Source organism: Mirounga angustirostris, unplaced genomic scaffold (genome assembly GCF_029215605.1).
Source record: "Mirounga angustirostris isolate CCGP_5_RB_7025 unplaced genomic scaffold, mMirAng1.0.hap1 SCAF_1, whole genome shotgun sequence".
NCBI classification, from domain to species: domain Eukaryota; kingdom Metazoa; phylum Chordata; class Mammalia; order Carnivora; family Phocidae; genus Mirounga; species Mirounga angustirostris.
Window position 1 is genome coordinate 195,237,450 of NW_026991709.1, and position 10,966 is coordinate 195,248,415.

General features: G+C 40.8%; 2 protein-coding genes across 7 annotated transcripts in view; one reads left to right on the plus strand and one right to left on the minus strand.

The window, feature by feature from the left end:
* Positions 1-2,334, plus strand: part of NEK4 (NIMA related kinase 4) — a 32,453-nt gene extending 30,119 nt beyond the window's left edge. For all 6 annotated transcript variants that reach the window (XR_010412570.1, XR_008505120.2, XM_045862188.3 and 3 more), the window contains one exon: positions 1,299-2,334. Coding sequence is in view for 4 of the 6 variants with exons in the window: in XM_045862188.3 (XP_045718144.1) it covers positions 1,299-1,391 (93 nt within the window). In the remaining 2 variants the exon portion in view is untranslated. The remainder of the gene's footprint in view (positions 1-1,298) is intronic.
* A 6,537-nt stretch (positions 2,335-8,871) lies between these two features.
* SPCS1 (signal peptidase complex subunit 1) lies at positions 8,872-10,890 on the minus strand. Its single transcript, XM_045862205.3, has 4 exons — positions 10,468-10,890; positions 10,064-10,123; positions 9,885-9,971; positions 8,872-9,377 (listed from the first exon to the last, which is right to left on the minus strand). The coding sequence occupies exons 1-4, from the start codon at positions 10,681-10,683 to the stop codon at positions 9,252-9,254; spliced, it is 489 nt and encodes a 162-aa protein (XP_045718161.1). The 5' UTR covers positions 10,684-10,890; the 3' UTR covers positions 8,872-9,251.
* Between the last annotated feature and the right edge of the window lie 76 nt (positions 10,891-10,966).

The window sequence follows — 10,966 nt, forward strand, 5'->3', positions numbered from 1 at the left end:
TAAAATTCTGCATAAGTGAGATCATGCAGTATTTATTTGCCTTTCTGTTTGACTTATTTCACTTAGAATAAGGCCTTCAAGATACATCGATGTTGTTGCAAATGGCAGTATTTCTTTTTCTTCCTCACTTTTGAAGGATATTTTTGCCAGATAAAGGATTCTTGGTTGACAGGTTTCTTTCTTTTCTTTCTTTCTCTCTTTCTCTTTTTCTTTTCTTTCTTTCCTTCCTTCCTTTTCTTTCCTTTTCTTTCTTTTCTTTCATTTTGAAAATACTGCCCAGTTGCCTTCTGGCCTCCAAAATTTCTCATCAGAAATCTGCTGATAATCATGTTGGAGATCCCTTGTATGTGAGGAGTTGCCTCTTTCTTGCTGCTTTCAAGATTCTCCCTTTCTCTTCAGCTTTCAACAGTTTGATTATAATGTGATGGGTAGGAACTGTTTGTTTCAGCCTACTTAAGAGTTCATTGAGCTTCTTGGATGTTTAGGTCTTTCTTCAAACTTGGTACATTTTGGCTATTTCCTCAAATAATCTCTCTTCCTCTTTCTTCCCCTTTGGGATTCCCACTATGCATATATATTGGTCTCTTTAAATCCCCTGTAAGTTGCTTCAGCTGGAGGGGGAGGGGTTTGTAACAGGATCAGTGAGGGCTGCAACAGTGGTTGCCTGCTTCTGTGTGTACACCTCTGATCAGAAGCAGCAGTCATCTCTCAGTACACAGATCCCCAGTATTTGGAGGACAAGGTTCTTACTGCCTTCCCTGGCTCCACAAGCTGTGTGCAGGCTGCTGCAGAACATCTGCACAGCTGGGGGCGGGGCGGTGCTAGGAACTGAAATTGATTGAAATTAACCACAGTTTACCCTCCAAGCCTTCCCCTGGAAGTTGCAAGCCTTTAATAGACTGCAGAAGTTCTGAAATAGTTACATCAGGCATTAAGCCAGTACAGTTTTTGTCCATGTGAGGAGCTATAGTCCTGGTCCTTTCTCTGTCATCTTTCATACATATTGTATTGTATATTTACTTTTTTTTTTTTTTAAGATTTTATTTATTTATTTGAGAGAGAGAGACAGTGAGAGAGGGAACACAAGAAGGGGGAGTGGGAGAGGGAGAAGCAGGCTTCCCGCTGAGCAGGGAGCCTGATGTGGGGCTCCATCCCAGGACCCTGGGATCATGACCTGAGCCAAAGGCAGACACATAAGGACTGAGCCACCCAGGTGCCCCAGAAAAGTTCTTCTTCTAAGATTACAAAAATGTTTTCTTCTACTATATACTGATTTTCTTTTTATGTTTCCCAAATAGGTACGTTTGCAGGAGCACATGGGTGAAAAATATACAACTTACAGTGTGAAAGCTCGCCAGTTGAAATTTTTTGAAGAAAATGTGAATTTTTGAGAATTTAATCTGCCAGAACTAAAGACCTATTTTTAAAGGTTTTTGGCTTAAACAGAAACAAACCCATAATAATGATTGGAGGCCATTCACCGTCCTTATTTCTCCTTTTTTTTTTTTTAACTGGGAGAAAAGTGGGATCGAACAGAGTAACATGAAGCAATGTCACAAAAGAAAGAAAAAACCTTTGGCTAGCTTACTCTCTTGACGAAGAAAATCTATTAGAAGATGTCTGGTTACTGTTTACTGAGCCTTAAACCACCAGTTTTATATTTAGAACTTTATTTTTAAGGTACTAATTAGCTTGATTACAGGGCCATAAAATTAGATTGGAAGTTTTATATTGTACTATAGTGATAAATGCATAGGAGAAGTAAATAATATGTCATAGTGATACTCGTCATTGTTAATAACTAGGTAGTAGTTGATAAATTATTTTTTTAAAAAGTCAATTCATGATTCTGGGAGTAGATTTGAATATGAATATGAAGTTGTATCTACTATTTGAGCAACTGAATTCCTTTTTCATATATTGATGGATGTTTAGCCTTTTATTTTCATTTAATATGAACCTCATTTACAGTATATAAGAATTGAAACAAATATTTTGGCTTTGTCAATCAACATTTTTGTATACTGGTCTTTTTTTAAGAGTAATATTTTCATTGGCAAGAACTTTTCCTAAAACACTAATTCCCTTTCCAATTAAGCAATTTGTAAGTGCAGTCCAGCTCCTTTTAGTTATGTTGGACATATTTATCTCCTGAAGTTTTTCGCCTTGTACATCAAATTACTGGTTGTCTTTAAATGTATGACTGTGTATCACATATTTTATTAGTTGTTTAATAAGGGGGTAATTCCCATGTGGGAAATAAATTGTTTTTATATAAGTCTTGATAGGTAAATTTTCACTTCTATATTCAAGGGACTTTATTAAAAATGAATACTGCTCCAGAAATGTTTTCATTTTTTATAATTAAAAATGTTACATGACCTTCTTTGAAAATTACACATAAAATATTCTAACAAAATGTTCCCTTTCTAGTCACTTAACAGACTTTTAGTTTTTACTGTATGCCAGGTGCTGTAGGTCAGAAGCTGCGGATATAGAGTAAAACACAATACTCCTTGCTCTTACAGTGCTCATAGTCTGGTTTCTGAGACCTCTTAGTTTTACTTTGAAGGGTTTGTTAGAACTCAACAGTAAAACCACCTAGTCTCAGTCCCACTTGGGGCAAATCTTTGGCAAACTGGGTTTTCCTGAACTATTAACCATTTCTTGCATGTTTTACGAATCTACATCTTTTTGGAAAGACATCAGTTTTACTCAAGTTTCTCACTTATTGCCATAATGTACATATTATTTTCTTAGAATTTAAAAATTCTCCCCCATATGTTATTCCCATTCTGTATATTTTTATTTTGCTTAAACATTCATTCAGTTTTCATTCCAATATCTTTTGGTTATTCTGTAGTTTTTCTTTCCTGAGTGCTTAATCATTTTTAATCTTTCTTATATAATTATAAAACACCTTTAACAGCATGAATTTTCTTCTCAGTATACCTTTGGCCACATTTCAGATTTTGATATTATTTTGACATTAACTCTTAAATAGTCAGTAATTCTGGTTTTGATTTTAAGAAGTGTTCCTTAGGGACACCTGAGTCACTCAGTTAACCATCTGCCTTTGGCTCAGGTCATGACCCCAGGGTCCTGGGATCGAGCCCCACATCAGGCTCCTTGCTCAGTGGGAGCCTGCTTCTCCCCCTGCCTGCTGCTCCCCATTCTTGTGCGTGCTAACAAATCTTTAAAAAAAAAAAAAAGGTAGTGTTCCTTAATTTCCATATACAAAGTTCCCTCGCTATCCGAAAGTAGAGCATTCCTATGAAACCTTTGGTAAGCTGAAATGGTGAAAAGCGAAGAGTATCCCCCACTTTCTGAAAGTTCGTGACACGCCACTTCGCTTTTATGAAAGACCTACAGTAATACCTGTTTTTGCTAACTGAAAGAAATCTGAAGAGGATTTTCGCTTTTATGAAAAAAACCATTACTGTAGAAATGTAAGCCTTTTGTAAAAGCAAAGTGACATGAAATGAGCTTTTGGAAAGCAGAGGATACCTGTATTTCGAAAGCCAAGAAAATTCTATCTCCTTGCTCCAGCTACATTGCAGTGTTGTTACTGAATATGACCTGCCCAACTTTTATTTCTTGGAATTGTTTTCCCTGTGCCTCAGTAGATGATCCATTATTGAAATGGCCCTATGGGCATTTAATAAGATGAATTCTGTTATGCACAGAATCACTTGCCTTTATTTATTATTCAAACCTATGAATAAGACCTGATCAACAAAGTATTGTGATGATGGAAATGTTCTGTATCTGCAATGTGATAAGGCAGCCACTGGTCATATATGGCTTTTGAGCTTTCAAAATGTGGCTAGTTTGAGGAACTCAATCTTTTAGTTTTAATTTTTTAAAAAGTTTATTTTTATTTTTTTAAAGATTTTATTTATTTATTAGAGAATGAGAGCGAGCGAGCACATGAGAGGGGGGAGGGTCAGAGGGAGAAGCAGACTCCCCGCCGAGCAGGGAGCCCGATGGGGGACTCGATCCAGGGACTCCAGGATCATGACCTGAGCCGAAGGCAGTCGCCCAACCGAGCCACCCAGGTGCCCTAAAAAGTTTTTTAAAAGATTTTATTTATTTGACAGAGACATAGCAAGAGAGGGAACACAAGCAGGGGGAGTGGGGAGGGAGAAGCAGGCTGCTTCCTACCCAGCAGGGAGCCCGACATGGGCTCGATCCCAGGACCCTGGGACCATGACCTGAGCCAAAGGCAGACACTTAACAACTGAGCCACCCAGGCGCCCCTAGTTTTAATTTAAATAGATACATGTGACTAAGGGCACCATATTGGATAGTGCAGCTCTGAATTACTCAATCAGTAAGTATTTATTGAGCACCTACAAAGTGTCACAAACTTTTATAGGTACTACACAAACAGGAAAGAGCATAACAAGATCCCTGTTCCCAGGAAGCTTACATTCTGGGTGGGACCAAGGAAAAAAGATGTAATGTTCCCGGGATATATTAGTGCATATAAAATAATGAGGCATGTCACTTTATTTTGATAGGTCAGGAGATGCTTCTTTATAGTCACATCTGAGTAGAGACCTGAGTGAAAGGAAAGAACAAGTCATGTATATGAAGGAAGATGTTTCAAGTACAGAGAACAAGTGCCAAAGTCTTCCTTTTGATCACCTGTCCACTTGATCTACCAAAATCTGAAAGGTAGTGTTAGTCTCCTACCAAGAGTAGGAGTTTAGCTTTGCCAAACTCTTACGTGTGTAACATTCTTTATACATTTCACGTCATTTAATACATAATGATTATTAACAGTGACATCTTAGCTATGAAATGTTCTTTTTCCCCATTTAATGCTTTCTGATATTAAGTATCTGACTTTCTCACTATTACCCCTTCTTTCTGCCTGCATCTGCCAAATATATCCTTGTTCCTATTTTCAACCTTTGGTGTCATCGTGAAAATATGAGGTAACTTGATGTTTAACACCTTGATGTTTAACACCTTTTGGGAGTTCCTTTTTAATCACATTTATTACTCTTAATGATATGCTTGGTCTTATTTCTGCTGTCTTAATTTTTCTTTTTTTTTTTTAAACCTTTCTGACTTTTGCCGTATTAAGGTCTTTGCTCTCATTTTTTTTCCCCCTGTGTGTGAAATTGCCTTTTTAAAAATTTTTTGTTACGTTAATCACCATACATGACATCGTTAGTTTTTGATGTAGTGTTCCATGATTCACTGTTTGTGCATAACACCCAGTGCTCCATGCAGAACATGCCCTCTTTAATACCCATCACCAGGCTAACTCATCCTCCCACCCCCCTCCCCTCTAGAACCCTGAGTTTGTTTTTCAGAGTCCATCATCTCTCATGGTTCGTCTCCCCCTCCGATTTCCCCCCCTTCATTCTTCCCCTCCTTTTTTTTTTTCTTAACGTATATTGCATTATTTGTTTCAGAGGTACAGATCTGTGATTCAACAGTCTTGAATCACAATGCACAATTCACAGTGCTCACCATAGCACATACCCTCCCCAGTGTCTATCACCCAGCCACCCCATCCCTCCCACCCCAACCCCCACTCCAGCAACCCTGTTTCCTGAGATTAAGAATTCCTCATATCAGTGAGGTCATATGATACATGTCTTTCTCTGATTGACTTATTTCGCTCAGCATAACACCCTCCAGTTCCAGCCACGTCGTTGCAAATGGCAAGATCTCATTCCTTTTGATGGCTGAATAATATTCCATTGTATATATCTACCACATCTTCTTTATCCATTCATCTGTTGATGGACATCTTGGCTCTTTCCACAGTTTGGCTACTGTGGACATTGCTGCTATAAACATCGGGGTGCACGTACCCCTTCAGATCCCTACATTTGTATCTTTGGGGTAAATACCCAGTAGTGCAATTGCTGGATCATATGGTAGCTCTATTTTCAACTTTTTTTTTTTTTTTAAGATTTTTTATTTATTTATTTGACAGAGAGAGACACAGCGAGAGAGGGAACACAAGCAGGGGGAGTGGGAGAGGGAGAAGCAGGCTTCCCGCCGAGCAGGGAGCCCGATGCGGGGCTCGATCCCAGGACCCTGGGATCATGACCTGAGCCGAAGGCAGACGCTTAACGACTGAGCCACCCAGGCGCCCCTCTATTTTCAACTTTTTGAGGAACCTCCATACTGTTTTCCAGAGTGGCTGCACCAGCTTGCATTCCCACCAACAGTGTAGGAGGGTTCCCCTTTCTCCGCATCCCCGCCAACATCTGTTGTTTCCTGACTTGTTCATTTTAGCCATTCTGACTAGTGTGAGTTGGTATCTCATTGAGGTTTTGATTTGGATTTCCCTGATGCTGAGTGATGTTGAGCACTTTTTCATGTGTGTGTTGGCCATTTGGATGAAAAATGTCTGTTCATGTCTTCTGCCCATTTCTTGATTGGATTCTTTGTTCTTTGGGTGTTGAGTTTGATAAGTTCTTTATAGATTTTGGATACTATCCCTTTATCTGATATGTCATTTGCAAATATCTTCTCCCATTCTGTCGGTTGTCTTTTGGTTTTGTTGACTGTTTCTTTTGCTGTGCAAAAGCTTTTTATCTTGATTAAGTCCCAATAGTTCATTTTTGGCCTTGCTTCCCTTGCCTTTGGCAATGTTTCTAGGAAGAAGTTGTTGCGGCTGAGGTCAAAGAGGTTGCTGCCTGTGTTCTACTTTAGGATTTTGATGGACTCCTGTCTCACATTGAGGTCTTTCAACCATTTTGAGTCTATTTTTGTGTGTGGTGTAAGGAAATGGTCCAGTTTCATTCTTCTGCATGTGGTTGTCCAATTTTCCCAACACCATTTGAAGAGACTTTTTTCCATTGGACATTCTTTCCTGCTTTGTCAAAGATGAGTTGACCATAGAGTTGAGGGTCCATTTCTGGGCTCTCTATTCTGTTCCATTGATCTATGTGTCTGTTTTTGTGCCAGCACCATGCTGTCTTGATGATGACAGCTTTGTAATAGAGCTGGAAGTCCGGAATTGTGATGCCGCTGGCTTTGCTTTTCTTTTTCAACATTCCTCTGGCTATGTGGGGTCTTTTCTGGTTTCATACAAATTTTAGGATTATTTGTTCCATTTCTTTGAAAAAAGTGGATGGTATTTTGATGGGGATTGCATTGAATGTGTAGATTGCTCTAGGTAGCATTGACATCTTCACAATATTTGTTCTTCCAATCCATGAGCATGGAACGTTTTTCCATTTCTTTGTGTCTTCCTCAATTTCTTTCATGAGTATAGTTTTCTGAGTACAGATCCTTTGCCTCTTTGGTTAGATTTATTCCTAGGTATCTTATGGTTTTCGGTGCAATTGTAAATGAGATCGATTCCTTAATTTTTCTGTCTTGTTGTTGGTGTATAGGAATGCCACTGATTTCTGTGCATTGATTTTATACCCTGCCACTTTACTGAATTCCTGTATGAGTTCTAGCAGTTTTGGGGTGGAGTCTTTGGGGTTTTCCACATAAAGTATCATGTCATCTGCAAAGAGTGAGAGTTTGACTTCTTCTTTGCCAATTCGGATGCCTTTAATTTCTTTTTGTTGTCTGATTGCTGTGGCTAGGACTTCTAATACTATGTTGAATAGCAGTGGTGATAGTTGACATCCCTGCCGCATTCCTGACCTTAGGGGGAAAGCTCTCAGTTTTTCCCCATTGAGAATGATATTCGCTATAGGTTTTTCATAGATGGCTTTTAGGATATTGAGGTATGTACCCTCTATGCCTATACTCTGAAGAGTTTTGATCAAGAAAGGATGCTGTACTTTGTCAAATGCTTTTTCTGCATCTATTGAGAGGATCGTATGATTCTTGTTCTTTCGTTAATGTATTGTATCACGTTAATTTGCGGATGTTGAACCAACCTTGCAGCCCAGGGATAAATCCCACTTGGTTGTGGTGAATAATCCTTTTAATGTACTGTTGGATCCTATTGTCTAGTATTTTGGTGAGAATTTTTGCATCCATGTTCATCAAGGATATTGGTCTGTAATTCTTTTTTGATGGGGTCTTTGGTTTGGGGATCAAGGTAATGGTAGCCTCATAAAATGAGTTTGGAAGTTTTCCTTCCATTTTTATTTTTTGGAACAGTTTCAGAAGAATAGGTATTAATTCTTCTTCAAATGTTTGATAGAATTCCCCTGGGAAGCCATCTGGCCCTGGGCTTTTGTTTGTTGGTAGATTTTTGATGACTGCTTCAATTTCCTTACTGGTTATAGGTCTGTCCAGGTTTTCTCTATCTTCCTGGTTCAGTTTTGGTAGTTGATACATCTCTAGGAATGCATCCATTTCTTCCAGGTTATCTAATTTGCTGGCATAGAGTTGCTCATAGTATGTTCTTATAATTGTTTGTATTTCTTTGGTGTTGGTTGTGATCTCTCCTCTTTCATTCATGATTTTGTTGCTTTGGGTCTTTTCTCTTTTTAGTTAAGTCTGGCCAGGGGTTTTGCTCTCATTTTTAAACATTTTATTAAGTCCTATTTACTGGTACTGAGAAATAGAATATTATCTATAATAACCCTCCCACTCCCATCCCACACACTAAACCTTTAGAACATTTTTCTCTTCAGCCCTCTGGACAATTTAAAAAGAATAGGTTTCTACTTTGGTCCACCTCAAGTAAAGCATGGATTGAATTTTTTCTGCTTAACAGAGCCTTATTTTAGTGGTACCAAAATATTACCGTCCCACAAATTTACATTAGTAAATTTTTTCATAGGTGCTTAACTGTTGTCAAGAAAGACATCTTTTAGGAACTTGCAGCTACAGAAAATAGAGATGATACTTTCAGAACCACAAACTTCTAACTTTGGGTTTTACTCGTAGGTTTGCTTGCAGAACAATGAACAAAAGACTCTTTAGACATAGACTTGCATTGAGTTTTAATTGAAAACATTAAAACAATTTAACCACTCATAGTGAATTATAAAACTTTGACAGTTAAATTGTACTTTCATTTATGAGGCATTTATTCATCATTATTTTGGTAGACCTGAAAGAAACTTTGCATACTTGTGTTTTCTGTTCTCATTTCAGAGGAAGGTTATGAAGAGAAGGTCTAAAATATTTATAAATCAAAAGCCAGCTGAATTAGAAGTGAAATATAAAGAACAAAATCTACACGCAGCTGTGCTGAAAGAGCAGCAGTGGGTTTTAGCTCATGTTTTGGGTGTGAAAACAATTGAGCTCCTCTCACACAAAACGAAAGCAGGTGCAACAGTAAAGCTAAATCATGAAAACCCTAATTAGTTATTTTTAGCATGCCTCTTAATTTTTCTTTCCCCTGGTTTCTTGTCTTCTGAGCCTGAGTCTTGAACAGGTAACCACTTGAGGGGGTGCCGGCGATAAATGGGCCATGGAGGAAGTGTCAACTGAGACAGAACAGAGAAAAGCCATCAATATTAAACATGAGAAGTTTGAAAGAGCATTACGTATAATGTCTGGTTCCCAAATACCTCCTATGCTAAGGGTAAAAACAGCAGCAGCAAAACGGACATTCCAATGAAAACTATGTACCTCTACCCAGACAACATAATTTTAAGAATTGGGTACAAGTCTCACCATTTACACATAAGGCTTTAAGAGCTAAAAGGTGAGGAGGGAGCATTATGAAGACCATAGGAAATTCCTGCTAGCTTTAAGATTACTGCTTAGAGCAGCTGCCTAAAGAAATGAGCTGTGTCCTTTTATGCAGCTTACTTTATCTGACACTTACTTGGCATTCTACTTTTCCAATGATAGCAAGGTGAGACACTGATGGCAAAAGGCAGGTTTCGAAAAGTTGGTATGGTTCTCACAGCTAGGTCCAACCAAACCAACCCAATTCAGAAAACTTTAACAGCCAGCCACTAACATCCAAACACCCACAAACTTCTTACCAAACACGAAAAAGCAAATCCGGCCATAACTATATAGACAGTCCACCCGAATTGTTCAGCCACGTACCCGTAGATAAATCCAACTATCTGGAAACAAACGAAGTGTAGTAAATAAATACAGTCAAGCTGGTTGGGGGAGGGGGAGAAGAACGAGAATACTATGCAAGACCAATACTTACTGCAGAAAAAAGAATAATTCCCTGAAACATCTGTTCAGCTAGCTTCTGGCCCTTGTAATCCTAGAGGTGAAGAAGAGCAGAGCAGAAATTGGTTCCACCACGGGAAGAGGCACAGTTCCTTCCCTGGCCTCACAGCTTTGGCACCGGGCAACCCCAACGTCAGGGGCCTCCCCCAAAACTGCAAAAAATGAAATTCTGGGTTTCCTGAGGATACTGAAGCATCCTAACAGAGCACGGGCAGGGGGCTCCTCCCGGAGGAAGAGAGATGGGGACCTGGGAAGCACAATTCAGGAAAGAGACGGACTGCAAGGCAGCCATCCGAGCCAGGAACCGCGCAGCACAGGGTCGGTGCTCCGAAAAGGGCGGCGGAGCTGCGTGCGGGGGTCTTGGGGCCGAGCCCTCACCATTTGCGTGGGCAGTGAGCTCAGATGCTGCAACATGACTGGCTGAGAAGGCTGGCAGCCGGGCGAGGGCAACCGCGACTCAGGGACCGTAGGCGCCGGGGTCCGATACCACGGGTGGCTCGGCGGGCCCGCTGAGCCGGGTAATGCGATGGCCGCGGCCCCGGAAGCGGATGTTTCCCACAGACCCGAACGGTCCGAGGCCCCGCCCCGCGCCATCGCTAGGCGACCTGCGCTTTCGGAGCCCGCTGTAGCCCGGCGCACTACCCGCGAGGGATGAGGTGGTGACGGCCGAGAGGAGGCATCGCGCGCCCGCGAGGGGTTCGCCGTCAGTGCTGTCGGGTGCCGGGAGCCGCGGGGCCCGGCCCAACAAACTGCCCTCCACAGCACCACCGCGGCCTAACCGCTGCCGGCGCGCCCCCCGTCTCCATGGCGACCGGCTTTTCTCCGCGAGGACCCCAGCTGCGGGGCTGCCCGGCGGCGCCTGTTCGGCGCCACGCTC